This window comes from Pongo abelii, chromosome 17 (assembly GCF_028885655.2).
Source record: "Pongo abelii isolate AG06213 chromosome 17, NHGRI_mPonAbe1-v2.0_pri, whole genome shotgun sequence".
In the NCBI taxonomy this organism is placed as follows: domain Eukaryota; kingdom Metazoa; phylum Chordata; class Mammalia; order Primates; family Hominidae; genus Pongo; species Pongo abelii.
This window is the reverse complement of record NC_072002.2, coordinates 77,180,240-77,208,008: the sequence shown is the minus strand read 5'-3', so window position 1 is coordinate 77,208,008 and position 27,769 is coordinate 77,180,240. Positions and strand designations below refer to the sequence as shown.

General features: G+C 44.0%; 1 protein-coding gene across 1 annotated transcript in view; it reads right to left on the bottom strand.

Annotated features, from left to right (window-relative positions):
- The window catches only part of TNFRSF11A (TNF receptor superfamily member 11a), a 42,435-nt gene extending 15,517 nt beyond the window's left edge, over window positions 1-26,918 (bottom strand). Inside the window, exons 1-10 of the mRNA XM_063716801.1 lie at window positions 26,758-26,918; window positions 25,685-25,814; window positions 23,554-23,635; window positions 21,864-21,989; window positions 16,938-17,081; window positions 13,129-13,222; window positions 11,421-11,515; window positions 9,683-9,796; window positions 4,722-4,774; window positions 1,954-2,737 (exon numbers count right to left, since the gene is read on the bottom strand). Coding sequence (XP_063572871.1) covers window positions 1,954-2,737; window positions 4,722-4,774; window positions 9,683-9,796; window positions 11,421-11,515; window positions 13,129-13,222; window positions 16,938-17,081; window positions 21,864-21,989; window positions 23,554-23,635; window positions 25,685-25,814; window positions 26,758-26,918 — 1,783 coding nt within the window. The remainder of the gene's footprint in view (window positions 1-1,953; window positions 2,738-4,721; window positions 4,775-9,682; window positions 9,797-11,420; window positions 11,516-13,128; window positions 13,223-16,937; window positions 17,082-21,863; window positions 21,990-23,553; window positions 23,636-25,684; window positions 25,815-26,757) is intronic.
- Window positions 26,919-27,769: the final 851 nt, after the last annotated feature.

Sequence of the window (27,769 nt, the reverse complement as noted above, 5' to 3'; positions counted from 1 at the left end):
CTGTTTTGACTCTTACAGGAGAGCAAAGGTCGGGCTTTTTGTTTTATGGCATTAAAAGATCCATGTATCTCTCTCTCTCTTTAAATCTAGCCAACACTGTTCTTCCAAGAACTGCTGCTGATTTTCACACAGTGGCAACATCATCTTCCTGGTGTCACCCACTGAAAAACCGGTCTGCCCCTGACAGTGTGGCCAGGACCTGGCTGCCGCCAGAGACAGAACGTCAGCTTTCTCGCTCCCCACAGCCCAGGGTCCTGTCTGTCTCCACAACCAAGGGGAAGACAAAAAACTGAGAGAAAAGAAATAGAACAGGCCAGGCGCAGTGACTCACGCCTGCAATCCCAGCACTTTGGGAGACCGAGGCAGGTGGATCACCTGAGGTCAGGCGTTTGAGACCAGCCTGGCCAACATGGAAAAACCCCATCTTTACTGAAAATACAAAAATTAGCCGGGTGTGGTGGCATGCGCCTATAGTCCCAGCTACTCAGGAGGCTGAGGCAGAACTGCTTGAATCCAAGAGGTGGAGGTTGCAATGAGCCGAGATCGTGCCACTGCACTCCAGCCTGGGCGATAGAGTGAGACTTGTTCTCAAAAAAAAAAGAAAGAAAAAAGAAAAAAGAAATAGAACAATGCAAACGAACAGCAAAGCCCAGTCATGGAGATTCCTTACAATCTTAAAAAATAAGAACAATTCTGAGATCTTCCGAGAAGAAAACATACCAGTTCTTTGAAAAATATCCCCAAACATATCTCCTCCTTTCTGTTTGACTGAGAATTGCTATTACTGAATTTATACATCAGTAAATCTATGTAGCTGCAGCAAAACCACAAGCTTGAGGAACAGATTAAAGCCAGGAACCATCATTACCACGAGGCAAAACAGTCTCTGTGTTTAAGGCACAGATCTAGCTACCTCAGGGTTATAAAACAATTCAAAGACCGGCTGCTAGCACCACTTGCAGTCTAAATAAAGAAGCAGAGAAGAAAAAGCATCTCTGGAGAGGGGCGGCCTATGAATGGGCCTTTTTAAAATATGAGTTGGAGGATTCTGTGAAGCCCCTTAAATAGTATATATCCATATATTCGTTTTTCTGGAGGGAGTGTCTATAGCTTTCGGAAGATTCTCAAAGAGATCCCTGACCCTTCAAATGACAGATAATTCTCAGAGCCAGAGCCCTCACTATCAGCTGCAAAGTCCTTTGTAACTACATAATAAAACAGATGGTGTTTTACCCTCATGGGAAAAAGTTATAATATTATAATCGGTGGGTTGTTCATGCTCAGGCAGTGTTGCAGTGATACATCTTTATAATGATGTTAAATTGTTAAAATTATCTACCTGGTTCCATAAATATATGATACATTGTGGTTATAAAAGGGGCCTTTCTCATGAAACTTTTTAAAAGACAGTTTTACCGTATTATTAATTTGGTATAGAATCAACACATTATTCACAATAAATATTTATTAATCAATTAAGGATTAACTAAACAATTTTGTGTGTCCTCCTAAAATTTATAAGCGCTTTCTTGGGGGAGATTTAAGAGGCCTAAGGTGCTTTGAAAACAAAAACCAAAAAGCAGAAATCTGAGGGAATGCCTTGGCTCAGCCAATCCTGATGCCGACGTTGACTTTGTCTTTCCGGGGTCAGTGCTGGGGCTTGAGGTCTAATCCTATCATGAAAAGCCTGAATGCAAAAGGGTATGGGACATGCATGGATGCAGAAACTGCCCCAGTTGTAGATGATGAAGCCACACAGCGCTGGGCACAGTGTATAACCAAACATGTGGACTGAATCCAAAGCCATCCTGTAAAAATGCTTATTAAGAGAAAAAGCACAAGCTGAGGTTCTCCCATTAGCTTCCTCCTTCCTAAACGGTAATACCTGCCCCCAAACCCTGTACCAAGAACTGGCCCTTCTGCTCAGAAGTGAGAGACCGGAAAGTCACTTACCAGATGCAGGGGACTGGCCACCAGGGGAGCTTCCAGACCCGGTGCCTGCCCTCGCTGAGCTTGGGAGCCTCCCATCAGCCCCGTCCTCTGGCTGGTCTCTGGCCTCCGTCCTGCTGGCTTCTTCTTCAGGGGGGAGGCCCATGCCATAGGCACACTGGGGCAAGGGTCCACGTTTTGGGGAACCCATGAGGGGTTCATAATCCTCCCCAGGAGGGTTCCGGCAGCCTTTGCAGACATCTGCCCAGCTGGGGCTGGGGCTGGCTGCCCAGTGCGGGCAATGGCCACTGTCCATCTCTTTTTGCAAGTAGTTTTCAGAGGACACGGGAGTCCAATCAGTCCTGCACAGGGGCTCAGTGCAGTTGCAGCTTTCTGAACCCACTGTGCTCTGTGTCCCCGTGAAGCACTGGCTTAAACTGTCATTCTCCCCCACCTCCAGGGGTTCAGAGAAAGGAGGTGTGGATTTGCTTCCAGGCTCAGTGAGGAACAGTAAACGGTCTGCAGGCTGGGAGGGCCTGTCCATGTATTCATCTTCAGTGGGCATCTGTCTGAAGCTGTCTTCCTCTATCTCGGTCTCGCTGACCAATGAGAGCATCCTGGCATCTTCGCCTTGTGCGTAGGGACCACCTCCTACACACGTGCCCTGACAGACACCACCTTGATCTGGGTAGCACATATCTTCTGGAAATGTCTTCTCCTCCAGAGTCAGCAGTAAGACACCTTCACACACTCCCTGCTGACCAAAGGCTGCCGTGTGTGTACTGACACAACTGTCGCCTGAGGACTCCTGCCGATTTACATTCAGAAGGCAGAGGCATTAATAGCTAGAGTTATTAGGATAAGTTTAGCTAAACACTGCTGAAAACAGTGTTTACACTGATTATTTCCACCATAACAAGTACAGATGGAAAACTGACTATGGAACTTTGTGTTATTTCAAATTACCGAGTGCAGGAGAACTCTAGAATGGAATACAACTAGAAACAAATGAATCTAGCTGCATCTCAGATGAAAAGCATGTTCACATCTGAGCAAGGAGAGGAGCTAACCCAAATGACTTTTGAACACAATATTCTGACTACATATTCTCAATCTAAATACAAAACCCCAAAACAACTGTAAACAAATATTGAACTCGAGTTAGCAGCTCTGTGTATCACTGTGGTATGCTCTAGTAATTCTGAAACTACATTCTGTGTAGTCTAGAATTGAGCAAATGAGGAAATACACTGAGAATAATAGGAGCCAGGTTTCATACAGCTGGGGAAAGAAAGATTCAAATATGGGAAAGGGAAAGACCAGAATGAATCATGTTGAGTTGGCCTGGAATTAGAGAAATCATTTTGAGCTTATGCTTTCAAATGTATACATTTTATATCAAAGAAAGTAGATCTAACCAGGCATGGTGGCTCATGCCTGCAATCCCAGGATTTTGGGAGGCCAAGGTGGGTGGATCACCTGAGTTCAGGAGTTCAAGACCAGCCAGGCCAAGGTGGGTGGATCACCTGAGTTCAGGAGTTCAAGACCAGCCTGGGCAACACAGTGAAACCCCGTCTCTACTAAAAATACAAAAATTAGTTGGGTGTGGTGGCGGGCGCCTGTAATCCCAACTACTCAGGAGGCTGAGGCAGAAGAATCGCTTGAACCTGGGAGGCGGAGGCTGCAGTGAGCCAAGATTGCGCCATTGCACTCAAGCCTGGATGAGAGAGTGAGATTCTGTCTCAAAAAAAAAAAAAAAAAAAAAAAAGAAAGAAAAGAAAGAAAGATCTAAAGGACATAATGAAATGATTAATGAAAATTTTAATATCAAATGTGGGTTGAATAATAGTATTGTACCACTGTTAAATTTCTTGATTCCGATACATGTACTATGGTTATATATGAGAATGTCTTTGTTCTTAAATACACACTGAAATATTTAAGGATATGGGACACACGGTCTGCCATTCACTGTAAAATGATTCAAGAAGAAAACATACCTGTGTTCATATACACACATACAGAGAGTAAGCAAATCACAAAGCAATGAGAGAGAATAGAAACAACTGGTGAGCCTACGTCTAGGGTATATGGAAGGTCTTTGTCCTTTTCTCACTACTTTCCTATAATTTTGAATTGTGTCAACATAAAATGTTACCAGAATAACTACAGAGTCAAGGAAAGTTGCAGTTCATCCTTCTTAGGAATCTGTACCAGACAATCAAGATTGGTACTAAAAAAAATTACATGAACACAGAGATGACAGAAGTGGAAACAAAGACAAAGAAAACAGGCATCTAGAATGAGCCTGGAGTTAGGCTTTGAGCTGCTCTGCAGGGATCCATCCTGGAATTTGAGGTTTGATCACTGAACCCGGAAATGCCCTGTAAGCAAAGGGGCTGAGGCCGGGCACGGTGGCTCATGCCTATAATCCCAGCACTTTGGGAGGCTGAGGCAGGTGGCTCACTTGAGGCCAGGAGTTCGAGACTAGCGTGGCCAACACGGTGAAACCATGTCTCTATTAAAAACACAAAAAATTAGCCAGGTGTGGTAGTGGGCGCCTGTAATCCCAGCTGCTCAGGAGGCTGAGGCAGGAGAATCACTGGACCCTGGGAGGCGGAGGTTGCAGTGAGCCAACATTGCGCCCCTGCACTCCAGCCTGGGGCACAGAGCGAGACTCCGTCTCAAAAAAAGTGGGGGTGGGGGGGGGTGCTCAATATGTGACTAGGATGGCTCTACCAGCCTAACTGTTGAATGTACTTAACAGAGGCACCAACAACTGTTCACTCTACCTTATCTCCACTTAGGCGGCCACAAGCCTCATTGATCCAGTGCCACAAATTAGCTAGAAAACACAAAGCAAGAATAAGGACTTCAAGTTATTATTTCCCACTTCTTTTCTTTTAAATAAAGGTTATTATGTATATTTAAGGTATACAACATGTTACAGGACAAATATAGATAGTAAAATGGTTACTATAGTGAAGCAAATTAACATACCCATCATCTCACTTAGTTACCCATTTTTATGTGTGTGTGGCAAGATCCACTAAAATCTACAAATTTAGCAAAAATCCTGAATATGATACAACATGATTAACTACAGTCCCCATCCGTACATTAGATTCCTGGACAACTTTCTTCATCCTGCACATCTGCTACTTTGTATCCTCTGACCCACATCTCCCCATTTTCTTTCCCCCTGTCCCTGGTAACCATTGTTTTATTCTATATCTCCTTATATTTGACTTTTGGTGAACACTACACATATAAGTGCAATAATTCTAGATTTTTATTTCTGTATCAGGCTCAGTATTATGACCACTAGGTCAGTTCAATATTATCTTTCAACAGAGTCCACCACAAGTCTTTCAGTGAGCACTCCTGGGAGTGAAAGCATTTAAAAGTAAATCAACTGATTTAAAGGCTATGAAGGGCCAGGCGCGGTGGCTCACACCTGTAATGCCAGCACTTTGGGAGGCCAAGGCAGGTGGATCACTTGAGGTCAGGAGTTCATGACTAGCCTGGCCAACATGGTGAAACCACATCTCTACTAAAAATACAAAAATTAGCCGGGCATGGTGGCACTGTCCTGTAATCCCAGCTACTTGGGAGGCTGAAGTAGGAGAATTGCTTGAACCTGGGAGGCGGAGGCTACAGTGAGCTGAGATTGTGCCACTGCACTCCAACCTGGGTGACAGAGCGAAACTCTGTCTCAAAAAAGCCAAAAAATATAAAAAAATAAAAAATAAAAAAATAAAGGCTATGAAGCCATCTTACTCCTATCAAAAACAGAACTTCCTGTTCTATGCAAAGCAAAACATGATCCACTAACGTTTCAGTGACTTCCTCTGGGCACATTTGGGGGCCGTCAGAGGTGCTGCTATGACTATAGACATTCTCATTCTCTTAACAAGTTTTCTTTGGCTATGAGGGACTAAGTTAGACATCATAGAAGAACAAAGAAAACATGTCTAGGAGACTGATTTTTCCAGTGAACTAGCTTGAATGTACTATAAAAGTGAGACAAACACAGCAAGCTAGGTGTCAGACCCACTGAGACCAGCGGGCCCCAAGACCTTTTCCACTATATCTGGCTGCTTCTCAGAAGAAGAATATGTTCAAAAAGTACATCTCCACTCACTCTTACAGAAGTGATGAAACCTAACAGGTTAAATTTTATGAATTTTAAGAAATCTATGAATTTATATTATGCAAAGATACAATTTTATCCTACTTCTAATGAACATTTAATGTTGGGCTCACTAAAAAGACTAAAGTTAGGGCTGGACCCGGTGGCTCACACCTACAATTCCAGCACTTTGGGAGGCTGAGGTGGGTGGACCGCTTCAGCTCAGGAGTTTGAGACCAGCTTGGGCAACGTGGTGAAACCCCATCTCTATAAAAAAATACAAAAATTAGCCGGGCATGGTGGTGCATGCCTGTGGTCCCAGCTACTTGGGGGGCTGAGGTGGGAGGATTGTTTGAGCCCGGGAGGGAGGTCGAGGCTGCAGTGAGCCGCGCTTGTGCCACTGCAGTCCTGCCTGGGTGACAAAGTGAGACCCTGTCTCAAAAAGCAACAACAATAAAAAACAAAACCGACTAAAGTTAGGAGTTGTCAAGTTCTCCATGGGAAGATCATCACAGTTCAGTATAACAGCTAATGAGCACTTAAGCGTGCCAGGGATGGTGCTAAGCAGTCTCATCACAAAATAGGGGAAGCAATAGTGCCCACCTCCTGGTGCTGTTGTGAAGATGTACTTAGTACACGCAAAATATATATAGTCATGTCAGCACATATTAAATATTTAATATATGTCAGCTATTGCTATCATCATCATTATTTTTGCTTCTTTTCTCTCATTTTGCAATTATATATCAAGGTAAACCACGCCCTCCCTCCCCCGCCAAAAGAAAAAAGGACAGTTGCAGCTGTTTCCTTGGAGGAATCAGTCTAGACAATCACAAATGGCACTAAAAAATAATACCTGTCCACGGAACTGATAAACATGCAGACCTGTCATGATCACCTCTCCCCTGGACAACTGCAAACAGCTTCCTAACTGGTGCGCCTGCATCTACTCTCAATGTACGACACATTTGTTTGCTACTCTAAAGCCAGAGGGCCGCCCTTGGTCCCCTTTGCTAAGGACAAGGAGCAAACTCCTTCAGCAGCTGCTACATGGTCTGGCCATGCCCTCCTCTCCAGCCTCATCTTCCACTTGGTCCCTGACTTTCTGCTACGGTGCCATTAGCTCCTTCCAGCCCGCTAATGCACCGTGCTTCCCTCATCATGCAGCTTTCTCAGGATAGAATGCCTGTGGTTCTCCTGATGCCCCTTGTCTAGCGAATTCTGACTTGTCTTTCAGATCTTAACTCACCCATTTCCTCCTCTGGGAGACCCTGGCTGGCCCCAGGGATGGGCTGACCTTCTGTCATCTGCCACCTGGTGCTCAGCACCTTCCCTTGCATACTCGGCTTCCCTCCGTGGGCTTAACGCCTACCCTGCCCACTAAGATGCTTCCTCCAGGAGGGCACTGGCTGCGTCTGTGTTGCTCGATATTGAGACCCCAGTGCCAGTCCAGTCCCTGATGATCAATAAACATGTATGGATGAATGGATGAAGAGCTAACAGTCATGACATCCAATTCAGTAAATGGTAGGCCCATATGGCAGTAACATAGTATCAAAAAGAAAAACCTAAAGAACAAAACATAGGAAGTCTGTTTATCTCACATAAACATGCCTACAAGCGACCTTCATCATCTGAACACACATTATCCAAATCCCCAGTAATGATGTTGTTAAGGAGGTGAAGCTGCACTAAATAAAAGCATTCGACAATGAACAGACTCTTTAAAAAATGGTCACCACTTGGCTGGGTGCGGTGGCTCACGCCTGTAATCCCAGCACTTTGGGAAGCCGAGGTGGGTGGATCATGAGGTCAGGAGTTCGAGACCAGCCTGACCAACGTGGTGAAACCCCATCTCTACTAAGAATACAAAAATTAGCCAGGCATGGTGGCAAATGCCTGTAATCCCAGGTACTCAGGAGGTTGAGGCAGGAGAATTGCTTCAACCCGGGAGGCAGAGGTTGCAGTGAGCCGAGATCATACCACTGCACTCCAGCTTGGGCGACAGAGTGAGACTCTGTCTCAAAAAAAAAAAAAAAAAAAAAAAAAAAAGGTCACCACTCAAACATTGCTCACTGCTTAACACTGGCATCTGCAATCCCCATCTTTCCTCTTTAATTAGTCTTCTGATTGTCTAGTGTTTCATTTGGCAATGTAATGGTTAGAGAAGTAGCTAGATATGCAGGGTCTCTTGAAGTCCAAGGGTGTGACGTGGGAGAACTGATCAAATCACAGCAAGGCAAAGGTGGGCCCTATAAATAAGCAATCAACTGGGCTGGGTGTGGTGGCTTACGCCTGTAATCCCAGCACTTTGGAAGGCAGAGGCCAGTGGATCACCTGAGGCCAGGAGATCAAGACCAGCCTGGCCAACATGGTCAAACCCCATCTCTACTAAAAATGCAAAAATTGGCTGGGTGTGGTGGCAAATGCCTGTAATCCCAGCTACTCGGGAGGCTGAGGCAGGAGAATCACTTGAATCTGGGAGGCAGAGGCTGCAGTGAGTTGAGATCGTGCCACTACATTCCAGCCTAGGCAACATAGTGAGACTTTGTCTAAAAAATAAATAAGTAAATAAATAAATAAATAAATAAGAGAGCAACTGAAAATGGAAAAGGATGGTGAAACAGCAGGTTTTTAATATTCAAATCAAGAGAGAATGACTTGAATATTAAAGGATTAAGACATATTCTTAGGAAATCTAATGATGCCTTGAATCATTTCGTAAAAATTACATTTTTAGCTTTGTAGTCTAAAAGTTAAACATGACGTGATGTTTAAAGACACTAACAAATTTGTGTGGGAAAATTATTCCCAAGAAACAGGATAAGACTGGACTGTCTATTCTAAGAATAAGCACCTAAATTTTATTCAATATAACTTATCTTCATAATCGGAGGTTCTTTTTTTCTTTTTCTTTTTTTTTTTGAGATGAAGTTTCGCTCTTCTTGTCCAGGCTGGAGTGCAATGGCACGATCTTGGCTCACTGCAACCTCTGCCTCCTGGGTTCAAGCAATCCTCCTACCTCAGCCTCTCAAGTAGCTGAATTACAGGCATGTGCCACCATGTCTGGCTAATTTTGTATTTTTAGTAGAGATGGGGTTTCACCATGTTGGCCAGGCTGGTCTGGAACTCCTGACCTCACGTAATCCACCTGCCTCGGCCTCTCAAAGTGCTGGGATTACAGGCGTGAACCACCGCACCCGGCAAAGGTTCTTATTTCAAAGTAACACTCCGGTCAGAAATTCCCCTCTACCGATCATCTAAATATTTTATGTATATTTTAAATGCATGCATTAAAAATTGATGTATTCTAGGATAAATGCAAGCTCCTGTATACATGATGCTGCACAGTCTATACAACTTAAACACAGAGCTTACAAGTCATCAGTTTCCTGAACGCCAGTGTATTCTTGTTCCCTTATATACAACTAGGCAGGATATTGACTTTTTCAAGTTTTTGGAGTTTTGTTTCTTTTCGCCAGAGAATGATAAAACGTGTTTTGCTTTAGTTTAAGCAGATCACCATAGGCAGCAAGTGGACAATCTACTCAACTTCCAAAGCATTTACCTAGAAATCTATATTTTAAGATGAGTTTGCAAAAACCACCATAGATACAATACCTGTGAGTGCTTTTCCTTTTTTCCTATAGCAAACGCCAAAGATGATGGCAGCCACTAGGGCCACAGACGCGAAGAGAAGCAGAAGTATTAAACCGGGCAAGTAAACGTAGGGTTCTGTATTGGAAGAAAATGAGAAATATGGTATTAAAGATTCTTTAATTTTACGCAGTTGAAAAACAAATCCCGGTAAATCAAACCTCAGAATCAAAAATGTTGGTCTGGGATAGCAGAAGTGACAGTCCCCACCCCTGGCTGCCCTTTGTCCGTGAGCACTCACGTTCCGAAGGGTGAGATCCACAATCTCAGCCAGCCCTGCTCAGTCCGGTTTCACTCCACGGGAGAGCAGCCAGGGCCATTACAGTGTTTCTACCTTAGAACAGCTCTCATCATGCTCACCACATCACCCAGTCTCATTTTGGCTAACCTCCGGAACCCTTCAGTATCCCCAGATGAATGACCTCTGCAGACAAAAGGAGCTTCTTCTATCTCTTTCCTAATAGCAACAGGGCACCAGGGGTTTGCTGGTCATGAGAACAAAACGACAGCCATCCTGTGAAATATTTCTGTAGTTTTCATCCCCGACACCACGTGGACCCAACCATTTTCTTCATCCCTCCCTGATCACTTCTTTGCTAGAATCCTTGTTCAAAACTCTTGATTTACGTGACCTGGTTTCCTGGACTCCTACTTTTCCTCTCCTCTTTTTTAAAATAACTTTTTATTCCTTCAGTTATATTTAATGTTATCTGCCAAATGGTCTTTAAAAAAGTTTGCTCTGATTGTGTAACTCCACATGCAGAATGCTTTAATGTCTTCCTGTTTCCCAAAACATCAAGGCCAAATCCCTGAGTTCTTGGTCAAAGCCTGTTAACCTGGTTGTTCTGTGGCCTGTTCTCTTTCCTCATCTAAAAGGTCTCCTTGCCACTTAAGCCATCTCTTCCGATATCGGGACCCACACCTCCACACTGTCCTGCTCACCAAGTAACCAGCCTCCACCATCAACTTTCCGGCAATCTGAAACTCTACTTAAGATTAATTTAACGTGGCTGGGCGCAGTGGCTCACTCCTGTAATCCTAGCACTTTGGGAGGCCAAGGCAGGCAGATCACCTGAGGCCAGGAGTTTGAGACCAGCCTGGCCAACATGGTGAAACCCTGTCTCTACTAAAAATACAAAAATTAGCTGGGCCTGACGGTGCATGCCTGTAATCCCAGCTACTCAGGAGGCTGAGGCTGGAGAATCGCTTGAACCCGGGAGTTGGAGGTTGCAGTGAGCTGATACCATGCCACTGCGCTCCAGCCTGGGTGACAGAGTGAGACTCTGTCTCAAAAGGGGAAAAAAAAAAAAGATTAATTTAATCTACAACATGTTCCATAGATAATGATAGCTAGATCCTAACAATTTGGGGAGATGACCAAAATCTCCTCATAGACACCCTCACTTGTGACCACCATCGTCCCATCATGTTGGAGCATTTTAATTTATGTTTGCAGCTCTATTTTCTTTTTATGTATATTAAAACATTATTAGTTACCCCCAATCCAGTGTAGAAAATTATCAAGGAAACAACATACCTGGAATTAAAATACTGATTAAAATGAAATATTGAGCTGACCATGCACAGGATGAAATAAAAGGGGAGAGGACACCCGCAAATCCATGAGCCATCTAGGAGGGATCTAAACCAGCTGACTACCCTGGGGCACATCTATCAACCAACAGGCTCTTTTTAAACATACCATTTGGTGGTTTTCTAGCTGGCAGAGAAGAACTGCAAACCACATCGGATTTCTCTGTCCCATGATGTTCTACTGTCTTTCCAAGGAAGGTACAGCTGTGGGGGAAAAGGTAGTTCAGTGCTTTGGTTTTATATGCTTGTTTTTTAAAGAAATGAACAAATGCAAGACTCTCCCAGATTGCCAGCTCCTTCAGGAGAGGAACTGATGCCTTCTTGGTCATTTGAATCCTCTGTGCCTTCCACAGGGAGGAGAACAGCACAAGATGGGACAAACAAATAAACAAAAGCAAATGCTGCCTGTGTTCTCTGACAGCTACTCTGAGATTGTGGTCAGCAAAGGAGCACAGCAGAGTCTTCAGGAAAGAATATTCTGGCCGTGCCTGGATGGCTCAGGCTTGTCATCCTAGCACTTTGGGAGGCTGAGGCAAGAAGACTGCTTGAGCCCAGGAATTAGAGACTAACCTGGACAACATGGTGAAACCTTGTCTCTACAAAAAATTTAAAAATTAGCTGGGTGTGGTGTATGTGCCTGTGGTCTCAGCTGCTGTGGAGGCAAGGGCAGGAGGATTGCCTGAGCCCAGGAGGTTGAAGCTGCAGTGAGCCGTGTTTGTACCACTGTACTTCAGCCTGGGCAACAGAGCAAGATCATGTCTCAAGAAAAAAAAACAACGCATATTCCAATAGCTTCAATTACATGGTTAAGTGACATACTTTTGCTGACTGCTTTTTTTGAAAAACACAGAAAATCCTCTTGAACATAAAATTTGGATAAGTGAATCAGAAAATAAACATTTATTTATGTATTTTAATTTAATTTTCATTGTTTAAAAATGTGAGATGGGGTCTTGCTATGTTGCCCAGGCTGTTCTCAAACTCCTGGGCTCAAGCAAACCTCCTGCCTCAGACTCCTGAGTAGCTGGGATTACAGGCATGCGCCACCATGCCCAGCAGAAAATAAACATTTAATAAGAAATATACAGGGAACTGAAAGAATCATTATGTTGATTATTGGTATTCAACAATGAGCATGCGATGAAAGGACCCATGAATTCCACTATAGATTTACTCACATACATGAGAAATCATATATATATGAGATTCTTCATTAAAAAATTATGTATTACTCTGAAAGACTGGGAACAACCTAAGTGACTATCAATAAAGAACTTATTACATAACTTACGGTACAGCTCTACAATGAAATACTATGCAGCTGTGAAAAGCCATGAAAATCATGAACTGGTGAACTAATATAGAAAAAGCTTCAGGATATACTATGTGAAAAAAAACCCACGATGTTTGCAGCATGCAAACATTTATATAAACAGGAGGCTTCTATATGTATACAAACACACACAAATAACTGGATGAACAAATCAGTGATGTTGGGAAGTCAGCAGAAGTAGGTGTGACCACTGAATAAATGTTATAAATCATTTTCAACCAAACAAGGTTAGAAAAAGCTGCAACCATAAGTCACAGATTACCAAATCTAAAAAGTCACACGAAGTTCCTGTCACACATAGGGCTGAAGAATTAGTTTGACTGGTTTATTTTCCCCGAGCTGAATGGACAGACTTTTTCCATTTTGAACGTGGCTTCAAGAGGAAGCCTAACCCAACAGAATCCATCTGTTTTCAACCCAGACGAGACAGTGGAGGTTGAGTTGTTTAAAAACCATCTCTTCTGACTCCTTTGTTGTCACTTACTTGGTCCAGGGTCTGCATTTATCCGTGGAGGAAAAGGCATCAGAGAAGTAGCCTGCAAGGCAAGGTTTGCATACCGTGTCCTTGTTGAGCTGCACTGTGAGAAAAAAAAAAAAAAAGCCCAGACAGAACAAACAAAAAACAAACGAGGTCACTTAGAGATCATCCAGGCTGGGACTTCAGAGGACTGGAGGTGAGGCGCTGCCCCTCTCTGCCCTCACCTCCCACCTCTGTACCCACCCGTGTCTAACTTCTTCAGCTCCCACAGGCTTGGGCCCACAAAGCAGTTCTGACCCCAGCAGTGAGTTATGGAACCACGCTCAGAAAGGTAACTGGCTTGATGTCGGGCCACTAACACTGGTATGTGATGTCCAGGTCAGGCTAGCTCTGGTCCTGACCTTTTGTTGTTCTGAGCCACTTCCCTGGTCACCGACACTTTGTTTCCTAGTCTGGGAGCCGATGTTGACTGCTCCTGCTATCTGTCTCTTGTTTTCCCCCATGCACCTGCCAGCTAGCCCAGCCTCTGTCTGCAGGGAAGGGCAGACCCACTACTGCTTTGAAGGGAAACTCACTGTCCTGACCTCTTCTAATGAGCTTAATCTCCTCAGTCCAAATATCAAGAGTGTCAACAAAGTTTTCTCAGTTAAAAAAAGAAGACGAGGAAGAACCCCACAGGTCTCTTTCCCTGCAACCAAGGGTTGGTATCAAACATTTTCTGTAAAGGGTCATAGAGTAAATATCTGAGGCTTTGCAGGCTTATGGTCTCTGCTGCAGCTACTCATAGCATGAAAGCAGTCCAACAATACATTAAAAACAATGGATGAGGGTGTGTTCCAATAAAACTTCACTGATAAACACAGTGGCACAATGGATGTTAGACCCCTTCCTTAATGGACAGCGTTGAAAGCAGGAGCTGATCCTGGTTAGTGAACTGACTTGACTCTCATATTCTTCATGAACTACACTGTCAAAATAAATGTCTCAGGTTTCCTATGCCTATTCCCTGTACGGCAATCCACACACGATGATTCTTTGGTAAGTCCCAAGAAGAACATTGGCTACTATGTGATATCATAATCAGGCAACTGGCTGGTGCCCAAACCACAAATTACTCCTGTAATTAGTAGCACTTCCGTGATTTACTTTCATGAATAAAACACTAAAAAAAGGAATTAAATTTTCTTTGTCCAAAGTCAAGTATGAAGTATACTCTTGATTTCTGCAATTTGGCTGGCTAAGTAGGGTACCCGCTCCTTCACCCAGCAATTTGATTTGCCTTGAATCTTTATTAAGAAGAGCCCAGTTGACATCTAATAACTCACATTAATTTGAACAGCTTTTTAAAAGAGAAGCACAATCTAGAGTTGTGAGAAGCCCTCAAAATCGAAGAGATGGGGGCTAACAGGCATACAAAGGGTTAAGGGTGTTAATTTCCCCATAGCTTGACTTCCATATGACTGTTAGTAACACTGACCTGCCAGAAGCATCCTGCAGGATCCTTTCCTTGCTCCCTTTCATAATCACACTTTTCCCACTTTACAAAAGATATACTTCTTAGCCACCCCATAGTTTGCTGCTACGCTGCCAAACCTCTGAGAAGCCGAACAAAGTGACAAGTGGAAACACTGGGGATGGCAGAGCTCCTGCACGCCCCCGGCACAGCTCCCACCTTTCCCACTCTATGAAGGGCAAAAGCAGGATGATAGAAATGGGGCAGTTGCGATCAGGCTGAGTTGTTCTGAATTGAAATTATGCAGGGTGGGGCAGGAGTGAAACTTCCATTCATCTACCCCTTCCCCTCTATCCTCAACCTATTTTGTCCAAAAATGAACCCACTTCCAAAGGTACAAGGCAGAGAGAATGTCTAATAGAATCCCTGATGTGACATGTTGGTGAAAACCTGGAGGAAAGGCGCCGGGCCTCTTCTATTTTAGAATCAGAATTCAGAGGGAGTTGGCTGTGATAGGGAGATCCATTTTAACAATTAAAAAATCAAGTCAGACTTTTTGTGAGAAAGCACATCTGGTTTAGTCAATGCATTTGATAATAAGGACCGAATGTGTCAGTTAGACTCTTTGATGGACATTTTCCCTGATATGAATTGAAATGGATAATATTTTAATTCTCCCAACCCTGTCCAAGTATTTTGGGTTAAAACCAGGTGCCTCTAATAGGCATAAACAATCATTTGTTAAGTCTTGGAAAAAACCGCTTTTGTTATACTTCCTAGAAGTCAGGAAAGCAAATTACTCTAAGAAATACTTTTTCAACTCAAAAGGATTTATATTTCTTTACTTTCAACAAAATTGAAGGACACAATTGAATTCTCAACTGATAGATCATTAAAAATAACTTCTGATATCACATCAGTAGGTGAGCCTGGACACATAAATCAGAAGGTACTGAAAAAAATTGAGGGACACACCTATAACCAAAGTGTTTCGTTTGCCATTCAGTTATTTATGTGAACAAATTTCTCAGCACTTACATACATAAAAACAAAAAGTAGAAACAGAATTGATGTTGAATGCTGTTGCATTTTAGCAATAAGTAATATTCAGCCACAAATATATGAAATGGAAAAACGATCCCACTCATTATAGAGGTCAGAAGTTTTTACTTTTATGATTATAATATAGCAAAATAGGATATATTCATTTTTGACCAATTGTGTAATAATAAATGCAGTGACAACTTGGTCCAGAAGAAATGTTTTTAACCCTCAGTCAAAGTAAATATTTAAAAATTAAGATTTTGACCAGGTGTGGTGGCTCATGCCTATAATCCCAGCCCAGCACTTTGGGAGGCCGAGGTGGGCAGATCACCTGAAGCCGGGAGTTCAAGACCAGCCTGACCAACGTAGAGAAACCCCACCTCTACTAAAAATACAAAATTAGCCAGGCGTGGTGTTGCATCCCTGTAATCCCAGTTATTCAAGAGGCTGAGGCAGGAGAATCGCTTGAACCTAGGAGGCAGAGGTTGCGGTGAGCCAAGATTGTGCCATTGCACTCCAGCCTGGGCAACAAGAGCAAAACTCCACCTCAAAATAAATAAATAAATAAAATAGATAAATTAAGATTTCAAATAGGTGCATATTTTTCAATATGTGCATATTTGAATATGAAAAGGTGATTAGTAAAAACCCTCCAAGCATAAAAAAAAATCAGGATAAAATTCTGTGGGGAAGGTGGAATGGATAGGAAACAAAAGGAGAGAAAGGAACTATGTAAACTGTCCAATAGTTAAATACAATTAGCGCATTTAAAAATGAATCATAGTGGGCATCAAATGGCCATGGTGTTTACATTCCCTTGGATTCGTTTCTTCAGTGTTATCGTAGTTTTAATTCCCTGGTAACTAAGTCCTTATCAGTTCTTTAAACTTGTAACAAAACTTTTTAGATGTCAACTTAAAAACGTGCTGGGGTGGGGGATGCATGGTTTTTCCAAAATTCTAATGGGTGCACACTTTTCAAAAATGTCCAACCACCCCTGCACTATCCTGCTGGCTCCTAAGTGCGGATCCCAGGTTTCCACAGATGGAGGAGCCCCAGCGCCCCGTGGCCATGGTCAGAGCATGTAGGCAAATTGCCCGAAGTCCCTTTGAAGAACCTAAGCCAAGGATTCATTCTCAGGTCTTGCCTGGGCCTGCATCTCGTGGAAAACCAGCCCCCACCTTTCCCCATCCCTCAGGTTCCTCCAATGCTGCCTAGCACCCTGGAGCTTTCTTGCTGCTATTATTATGAAGACTGTCTCAAAGCTGGCTTTGCATGGCTCAGCAAGAGCCGACAGACGCACACATCCAACCCGTACACGGGTGCTGGGCGCCCAGGCCCGGCGCGCACTCGGTGTTGCGGCGGCAGCACTCGCAGTCCTGGCTCCAGTGGTACCCAGCCGTGCACGCGCAGCGCCGGGGGGTCGTGCTGTTGCCGGCGTCCACGGCCACCAGGGCCTTGCCTGCGGGAGACAAGAGACAGGTCAGTGGCCAGGGAGGGGCAGGCAGCCCAGACACACCGCCCACGACTGCACTATCCAACATCCAGCCCAGAGCAGCAGCCCGCCTGGCAGGCCCTCAGAGTGAATCACCAGGACACTGCTGGAGAAGTCCCAAGTTCCTCCTCGCACTTCCTGCACTGGCACGAAAACGTCACGGGGGTTCTTTCTCTCTCTCATCATTAAGAGTTTTGTGGGCTTTTTTAAAAAGTCAATTTTCATGTTAGTAGAAAGATAAGGACTTGGGAATTGATGATCATTGAATGTTTTGGCAAATGCAGAAGGGTCACAGAGTTGAGCTTCTCGTTTTTTGTAAATTCAAATGCCATATGTATAAGACTAACGTGAGTTTGGACCTTAGAGAACAGGGTTTCTGGAGGTTTAGGATTCATCTTAGGATCCTGAGGCATCCCAGGGTGAAAACGGGTTGCTGTGGAATTACATGTGTGGAGAGGGTACAGAGGCAGGCCCAGTGACGTGCTTGGAGTCAAACTCTCCTCAAGCACTCAGGGTAACATGCTTGTCTCTGTTTTTCACAACACATGGCCTTCTCGTTCCAAATCTCCTGGCCCCTTCCAGTTTTTCTGGAATGCAGGTACGTGGGAATTGATCTGTTGTAAACTACACACACACACACACACACACATCTGTTATAAACTACATACACACACAAATATGAATCAAATTATTGATCAATCAATAGTCCTCATTATTTGCAAATTCATATTTGTGAATTCACCTACTCAATAAAATTTATTTGCACCCCAAAATCAATCCTCTTAGTACTTCTGCAGTCCTTCAGGGACAGAACCGTGTACATTTTGAGTTGCTCCACACTCAGGTTTCTGGCTGAGGTTGGGCCAAGCGATGCTCTGCCTTCTTGTTTCAGCTCACAGAAGGTAAACAAGCATTTTGTTGGTGATTTCCCTGCTTACAACAGCCCCCAACTGTCGTGCTGAAGAGCTGTCTAGTGTTCTAAATGCAAGAAAGCTGTGGTGTGCCTTATGGAGAAAATAAGTGTGTTAGAGAAGCTTCGCTCAGGCATGAATTACAGTGCTGTTGGCCATGAGTGCAATGTTAATGAATCAACAACATGTATCAAATAAGGTGTCTTTAACAGAAACACACATGAAACAAGGTTATGTGGTGATCAATCCGTGACAGTGTGATGACTGGAGGCTTGCAGGAACCTCACCCTGTAATCCACTAGGAGTACCGGCTCAGGATTTGCTAATTCACTGTTCATGGTGACTGTATAGAACATAACTACTGTGCATAACCACAGTCAACTGCACATATGTGCATGACCCCATACCCCCCCGACATGATACAAAACAATCACATTATTTAAAACAGACCTTGTACCCTTCTAGGGCTCCTTCTCACCTGGATTGTCTAAACAGCCTCTGCACCTTATATTCCTGAATACTTATAGGAATTCCAAGGGAAAAACAAGCCAACAAACCAGAAACCCGCTGTCTCTTATTGTCTCAAGTTACAGCCGGTAGGGAGGGGACATTTCCTATTTCCAATTTTTATAGACCCAAGCTTGGTGACCATGGAGAAGTCCCCATTTCCTGCAGTGCCCACGCTTCCAAGGCCCCAGTCAGCTCTGCAACATCAAGGCCAAAATGCAGAAACATGTTCACAACACATAGGAACATCCACAGACACATGCCACTTCTCTGGAAAATTCCAACTACTCCTAGGATCCCATCTGAATGTAAACCTGGGTGGTGATGAATAATTTTGACATAATTAAAAATATTGTATGTAATGTACCAGATTTTTGGCTTTAATCAACTTTGGCAGTAGACAGAATGAATCTTTATTTCCAAGAGACAGCAATGAGTCAAGGTCATTACTAAGCAGTGGGAAATAAAAAAGCCTTGATCAGATGCTTCTGCTCAGTGGAGTTTCCATGTTACCTTCCCCAGCCAAAATCTGCCAGCTGTCCCCAGCACATTAGTCCTTTGTAGGGACATGGATGAAATTGGAAATCATCATTCTCAGTAAACTATCGCAAGGACAAAAAACCAAACACCACATGTTCTCACTTATAGATGGGAATTGAACAATGAGAACACATGGACACAGGAAGGGGAACATCACACTCTGGGGACTGTTGTGGGGTGGGGGGAGGGGGGAGGGATAGCATTAGGAGATATACCTAATGCTAGATGACGAGTTAATGGGTGCAGCACACCAACATGGCACATGTATACATATGTAACTAACCTGCACATTGTGCACATGTACCCTAAAACTTAAAGTATAATAATAATAATAATAATAAAAGAAAAATGATGGTGTTAAAAGAAACACTTATTCTCTAATTCTGTCCATTGGGGAAAAAACTTCTATATACAAGGATCAATCCACTAGTGAGTCTTCTCTAGAATCCAGACTGATGTCACTAAATAAAATGTTCCTTTAAAAACAATCATGAATCCTTAGAGAAATGTCTGATTGTGTTAAGACAAGAATTGTGCAAGCTAAGCATGGAAGCAATAGATGCCTGGGCTGTATCAAAACACCTTGGGCCACCTCATAGAAATGTGACAATCTGAGCACCATTACAACCAGTTATTGCAGGCAGGGGACCACGGCTCACGCCTGTAATCCCAGCACTTTGGGAGGCCGAGGCGGGGGGATCACTTGAGGTCAGGAGTTCAGGACCAGCCTGGACACGCGGTGAAACGCCCTCTCTACTAAAAATACAAAAGTTAGCAGGGCATGGTGGCACATGCCTGTAATCGCAGCTACTTGGGAGGCCAAGGCAGGAGAATCGTTTGAACCCGGGAGGCCAAGGTTGCAGTGAGCTAAAATTGTGCCACTGCACTCCAGCCTGGGCGACAGAGCAAGACTCAAAAACAAACAAACAAACAAACAACAGCAACAATAACTGCAATAGACTGAAACTGAAACACCTCAAATGCCTCCATAATATAAGTCCTTGGGAGAATGCTGGATGATTAAGATATTGTTTTGCAAAGTGATAAATAAGGTTAAAAGCATTTATTGTATCTTTTCTATATATACTGCACTACAGGATAAATGCTTGTAACTTTATCAATAAATAGTTGATGAGGGAAGTTTATCTTCATAAAGCATGCCAGCTAATAAATGAAAAAGAAATGAGAGAATCAGAGCATCACCTTTCTGCAGCCCCTAATGGAAACAAATCTAAACCATGACCATCAGCAGCTGCTAATGTTAGAAAGAGGAATGCTCAGCTATTACATGGTTCCAATATTCTATGTATGAACTATATTATATATGAAGTTTGCCGCAAACAAAGCAAAAAACAAAGCAGAATCTGATTGGCCTTCTAGAGCTAACAACCAATTTATAAGAAATTGTTCTAACAACCAATTTATAAGAAGGGGTCAGGCTGGGCATTGTGGCTCACGCCTGTAATACCAGCACTTTGGGAGGTCGAGGTGGGTGCATCACTTGAGGTCAGGAGTTTGAGACCAGCCTGGCCAACACGGCGAAACCTCATCCCTACTAAAAATACAAAAATTAGCCAGGCATGGTGGCACGTGCCTGTAATCCCAGCTACTGGGGAGGCTGAGGCAGCAGAATAGCTTAAATCCGGGAGGGAGTGGTTGCAGTCAGCTGAGATTGTGCCACTGCACTCCAGCCTGGGTGACAGAGCAAGACTCCATCTCAAAAAAAAAAAAAAAAGAAATATAAGGGACAGAAAAATACGTTAAATGATACCAAGGGAATGCAACCGACAAAATCTGGCCTGTGCAATCTCCACAGGACTAACATCACGGCTTCTTCAACAAATGAGCTCAATGGAAAAAGGAAAGAAGAGAGAGAAAGGAACCTCTGTTTCTTAAGAGAATTAAGAGACATATTTTGCTCCTGATTCCTTCAAATAAACTATACTTTAAAAAACATTCCAGGCAAAAAACTTAAGGCAGTCTGGTAAGGAGATCAAACTGTGTTAATAAAATATTTATAGTTTAGGAAAAAGGTGAAGAGTAGAGCTGGTTTTGAGTCCTGCTTCACATGTGTTAACCTTGGAGAAGTTATTCAACCTCTCTGAATCTCATTTTCTCAGTCTTTAAAGGGGATAGGCGGGGCACGGTGGCTCACACCTGTAATCCCAGCACTTTGGGAGGCCGAGGCGGGCAGATAACAAGGTCAGGAGATCGAGACCATCCTGGCTAACACGGGGAAATCCTGTCTCTACTAAAAGTACAAAAAATTAGCTGGGCGTGGTGGGGGGTGCCTGTAGTCCCAGCTACTCAGGAGGCTGAGGCAGGAGAATGGCATGAACCTGGGAAGCAGAGCTTGCAGTGAGCTGAGATCGCGCCACTGCACTCCAGCCTGGGTGACAGAGCGAGACTCCGTCTTAAATAAATAAATAAATAAATAAATAAATAAATAAATAAATAAAATAAAAGGGATAAGTATGGGTACCTACAGGGTTTCAGGGAGGATTAAACCACACAAAATAGGTGGGAACATTATGGAAACATTATGTCAAGTCTACGATGTGTCCCATGATTAAATGGCAACATAAATATATTCCAGAACAAATGTTCTAAATGAAGAATTTTAACACAGGCCTTGGGGATCTAAAACGCATCTTTCTTGGGATGTGTAGTCACAACTTCCTTCCGTGTTCCTGAAACGAAACATCATTGGCTGCCTCTAAAAATGTTTCTATAGAAAAAGAGGTCTGAGGTTTCTACACTTCCCACTGACACACTGACAGGACAGGCTCACCTGTATCACAAACTTTATGCAGCAAGCATTTATCTTCTTCATTCCAGCTATCCAAGTATTCATCCGGGCCACAGGGCAGACATACACTGTCAGAGGTAGTAGTGCATTTAGAAGACATGTACTTTCCTTAAAAAAATGAGGGGGAAAAATGCAACCATCAAAAAACCAAACAAAAACAGCAACACAAAGCAAAATAGCAACAAAAATTGCACCCATCTATGGGACCAATAATCATTGGTGCCCATGATCCCAGGACACCCCCCAGAGACGACATGACACAGGAGAAGAGGTCACAATGCACAGTGACTGCAGCACCCTGGGCTCCTCAGGCCATGCAGCTGGCTGAAATAACCCCACCTGGGTCTGCTGAGCCTGTGGTCACAGCAGTCTCTTAATTCTTCTAAGTAAAAAGCCAACCACCCTCTGTACCCAAAAAGTCTGCTAAGGAATAGAATGATGGGCCAGGCATGGTGGCTCACACCTGTAATCCCAGCAGTTTGGGAGGCCGAGGCGGGCGGATCACCTGAGGCCAGAAATTTGAGACTAGCCTGGCCAAATGGTGAAATCTCGTCTCTACTAAAAATACAAAAATCAGCCAGGCATGGTGGCAGGTGACTGTAGTCCCAGCTACTTGGGAGGCTGAGGCAGGAGAATTGCTGCCTCAACCTCTGGGAGACGGAGGTTGCAGTGAGCTGAAATCATGCCACTGCACTCCAGCCTGGGCAACGGAGCAAGACTCCATCTCAAAAAGAAAAAAGAAAAAAAAAAAAAAAAGGAATAGAATGATGATTTTAAACTGGGCTGCAGAACTTGAAAGATTCCCTGGAACCCACTCAGGGAATAACGGGGGTAGGCAAGAGGAACTTCATCACCCATCCCCTCTCCCCTCTGCCTTCCATCTGGATAGGAAACTTCTTGTTAACTTCTTTTTGTTAACTTCTTCTACACTTAGTACCGGCTCATGGTTAGCTTTGTTTGACCAAGTGTCACGCTGCGCCCCACCCGCCTATCCAACACACACTTGACAATCACTGGATCTTGGTTCTGCACATCCAAGAAATAATTGTAGCTGAAATATCCAAAATATCTTGTTATAAGGTAACCCACCTTCCCCCCCTCAGAATGATGACAGAGTGCGGGCCCCGTGGACTGTGGCTTTCACGGGGGCTGCAGAAATACTCAGCCACACTTCTGGCAGAACAACTTGGGGCAGGTGGTAGCCAGTCCACTTTCTGCTCCTCAACCGGTATATGGAAAAAGGTACGACAAGGGTTTAGGCAATTTTTAGCAGCAACAATTCCAGTATGGTTATTCCAAAATAAAATTTCCGTGAAAATAATTTTAAACAAGAGCTGCATTTCACATTTTGAGAGTTTGAATCATAAAGTGCTAAAATATTAGTTTTTAGAAACTTCTTGCCATCTTGAGAAATAGTGTTTTGGAAAATTGTGTTTTAGCCCAAATTAAGCAACAGTTTTTAAAGTTGTTTTTGTTTTTTTTAAGGGATTTTAAAATCCCTTCAAATCTCTATTGAAAGAAAGATTTTTGTCTTCAGAGTGATAGACATTACCACCTGCCACTACCATAACGCGTCTATCCAATTTCTTTTTTCATCTGGCAGACAGGAAAAATAATGAAAGCCTCACCCACTTTTGAGGGGCAATGCAAGGTAGCTCAGAAGCAGGTGTACCTGGTTCACATTTGTTACAGCACCGTCCCAGATACTCATAATGCCTCTCACTGGTACACGGAGGAGTGATCTGCAGAGCCACCTGAAAAGAACACTGAGGTCAGGCAGAGAGTCCACACAGCTCTTTCTGGATAAAACTAGATAAAACAAAAAGGGAATCACCAAATTACCTTTATTTATTTATTTTTTTTTTGAGGTGGAATTTCACTCTTGTCGCCCAGGCTGGAGTGCAATGGGGTGATCTCAGTTCACCACAACCTCCACCTCCCGGGCTCAAGCATTCTCCTACTTTAGCCTCCTGAGTAGCTGGGATTACAGGTTTGTTTGTTTTTTTTTTTTTTTTTAGACAGAGTCTTGCTCTGTTGCCCAGGCTGGAGTGCAATAGCGCAACCTCACCTCACTGCAACCTCTGCTTCCTGGGTTCAGGCGATTCTCCTGCCTCAGCCTCCCAAGTAGCTGGGACTACAGCCATGCACCAGCTAATTTTTGTATTTTTAGTAGAGATGGGGTTTCACCATGTTGGCTAGGCTGGCCTTGAACTCCTGACCTCAGGTGATCCACCTGCCTCGGCCTCCCAAAGTGCTGGGATTACAAGCCTGAGCCACCGCGCCCCACCTGCTTACCTTTTAACTTGTTAAACACACAGAGAATTTTGAAAAGCAGGGAAAGCAAGGTGTTGTAGGGGCTTCCTGGGCTCTGCCCTCACTACCTGTTGCCTGAAGGACTGCAGGAGCTGTTTAAGCTTCTTCAGCTCTGGTTCCCTTCTGGTTCAAAAGGGTATGATTCTAAGACAAATACCAATTTCTGAATCTGTCCATCTGAGTAAAACAAAAGAAAACAGAGCAGCCCAGGCGTCTATAATCATCCAGAGATTCTTATCAGTTTGCTACAGAAAAGTTCTTTTCCTGATCAGCATTCTCGGTGTGAGCAAAAAATAACAAACACTCCTGTTGACAAGCAGTCATGTCAGAAACTGAAGAGCTGGGCTTAGCTGAACAGACATCCACGTATGCACGCCACACTTGCGATTCATGCAAGTTCCCTGCTGCGTCCTCGAATACAGAGTCACAAATCTTCCCCTCAAGGGTTTCAGAGCGGAATGAAACACATACCAGATGGGCCCTACCTCAGCAGTAGTAGGAAGGAAGCAGAAGCAGCCAGGAAGGCTTCCTGAGGGAGGTGGTAAGTAATCAGCCTTCCAGGATAAATAGAAATCAGCCAGACCAGGAAACAGAAACTGGCAGGTGGAGGTAGTGGGAGGAAGTAGGAAGACTTTGGACAACATGAACAGTTCAAACTGGGGCAATGAGGCCTGAAACAGCTCTTGGGTGGCAATAAGAGACCTTCAGTCCAGCTGGAACCCAGTGTCACAAACGCAGTCAGGGGAGGGCTTCATCTGCATATGAAAGTGCTCGGGTGGAGGGCGCAGAGATAATATAGCTTGGAAGAAGCCATGCATCCTCAAAATAGCTCCGTTACAGAAGGCAGCTTTATAAAGAAAGCACCAAACCCAGGAAAGCCCAGGCTAGCTGAGTGGGTGTGGGGCACACAGCCATCACGGACCTTTCTGACGTCGCCCTGGCCAGCAAAGGGCTTATGAGGAGGCTGAGGTCGATGAGAAGGTCCCAGTGTGTTACTGAGGTGATGTATGCCAGGAAGGCTGTACTTAGACTTGCTTCCTGGGTCCTGCTAACACTCCCTGTGGACACCGGATAACACACATCGGATGCTCCCCATGTATTCACTGGGTGACAGAGTCTTAGGGAAGCTGCATTGAGCCCAGCGGACTGAGGAAGAATTGCTTAAAAGAAACCACCACACCTCTCCCTTCTGAGGTGTTTTTCTCTGTTTTAGATGCCATCATTCTCTGTCTCCCTCTGTGTGTAATGTACATGCATAGAAGAAAGAGGCAAAGTGGTAAAACTGCATGCGGCCACGCAAACTGGGTCAAAAAGCAGGATTCATCTGAGCCTAAGGATTTGTGAGCACTGTTGCAATGCTGATGACAAGGGCAAACAGGATAAATACGAGGTTGGACTGTATTTCAGATGACAAAGGGTATTAATTGCTTCTGATCCCCTAAGGGGGCAGCCACAGACTCAGTAAAATGAGCACATACTTCGTGTCATACACACAGAAAGGTACTTTTTAGGGGAATTTGGTAAATGGGATATCCCTGAAGTAGCTGCTTAGGGGCACTGTCAGATGTCACAGGCTGTGTCCCGGGCTCCAAGCCCTGGTGCCTGTTGAGTATATCTGACCTGAACATGTAGACAATTCACTCCATGTTTAGGAGTATGGCTGCGATTCATTCAACCCACCTATCCTCCAACCCAGGAGCTTTACACCTCTTCGAAGAAACAAGGAAGTCACTGCTTCCAGAAATGACCAGCTGTCCTAACTTTTAATTGATTTTCACAGATATAAAATCCATTTCTCTCTCCTAAGCTTCTACCTCACGATGACTTCTCACCTGAATGTGCCTCTTTTTCCCCCCCAAAAAATTGAGGTATAATTCACAGACCATAAAATTAAACCTTTTAAAGTATACCTACCGTTCAGTGGTTTTTAGCACTTTGGCAAGGTTGAACAACCATCGCGGCTATCTAATTCCTGAACACTTTCATCACCCCAAAACTGACATGTCAACTTGACAGAGTTATAGGATTACAGATCTTTTAAGCAGCAGCAGAAATTTTGCTGCTGGGAAAATTGCTATGGTGAGGCAGAAAATTATGCTTTTAATCTCATTTAGGGTCCAGCTTAAGCAGAAACCTACTTTGTTCTCTAGTTACATGACATACTTTGAAGTATACCTTCAAAGCTTCAACATGGCAATATACATACAACTTAAAAGGCAACATAAGTACATATATTTAAGGAAATGTGGTTTGCAGGTAAGTAAAAGAAATCTGGAAAACTCTTTAGGTTGTTGGTGCATGCCAAAGACAAAGCATGCCTTTATCGTCCCTTTTCCTCTTCCTTTCTGGCTCTCTGCTTCCAACGTTCTTTCCCTCCACTTGCAGATCCTTTTCCTCCCCATACAGCCCATAAAGCGTGCCCTGTGCTGGTCTCATTCTAATCTCATGCCCCAGTTCCAGCAACAAATCGCCTGGTGAGCACTGTGCACTGCAGCCCCGTGCTTGTAACTCTTAGGAAATCCAGTGCTTCTGTCACTCCAGCCTTTCTTGCTTTGCCAGGTACCTGAGGACTGACCGACTTGTCCCCTTGATGCTGCAGGCCACACTGGCTCTCTCCTTGCTCCTGATCCCCAGACTCTGTCTTGAGTCCCACATGCTTGGGCTCAGTTTCCCATTAGACTGCCCTGGATCTGTTTCCTTATACCAGTCTCCCTCTGCCTGCATGGCCTGTCAGGTTCATCCTCTGGGTGTCATTTTTTTGTGTGCATGAATGAATAGGTGTCCCTGCCCCTCCCAGTCTGACCTCTCATTTTGCCTACAGTATTCTGGTTCTGATGTCTACCATTTCACCATTAACTGCCCTGCCAGCCAGCAGCTGGCAAGAGCCTGAAGATGGCTCCAGATCCCCTTAGCAGTAGCCCTCTAGGCTTCTGCCTTTCCCTTTCACCTGCCCAGAACTTCAGCCAGACTCTATCCTCCAGACTCTATCCTCCAAGACCAAGCTCCTCAGGGTTGCAAAGTGGTAGCTATTATTATCGGTAGCAGCCCTAGTAAAGCAATCATTTGATAAAAACATGTTCCTGCTTAAGTGTTCTTAAGGAATCTCCCAGGGAATGAGGGAATTTGGGCATAAGGCCCCAGATCTTCAGTCAATAGAGTGATTTTGTCAGCCACTTACAGTTGCCTCTTTTCCCCTAAGATGCAGCAAGGAAAAGCCTTTGATGACTGAGTTGAGATGTACAGGCTTTTATTTACTGAGATTTTTCTAGTTCACCTTTAAGACTGATAGAGTCAAAGCTTTGGAATCGCGGTTGTCTTCATGAAGCAAATAAAGCAGAAATACTTTTAAATTTTTATTTATTGAATAGGGAATACAGTCCCATGATACAAAATTCAAAACAAACAGTAACTTGTTTAGGAAACTCTGTCCCAGTCACTCCCAGTCACTCTTCTCCATAGGTAACCCATGTTACCGGCCATTTTTTTGGGTGCATCCTTCTGGAGGTGAAAGGAGAATGAAATTTGTGATCTGATCGAGGGCCTATTCTACAACACAGCTGCCTTGGAGGCTGGCT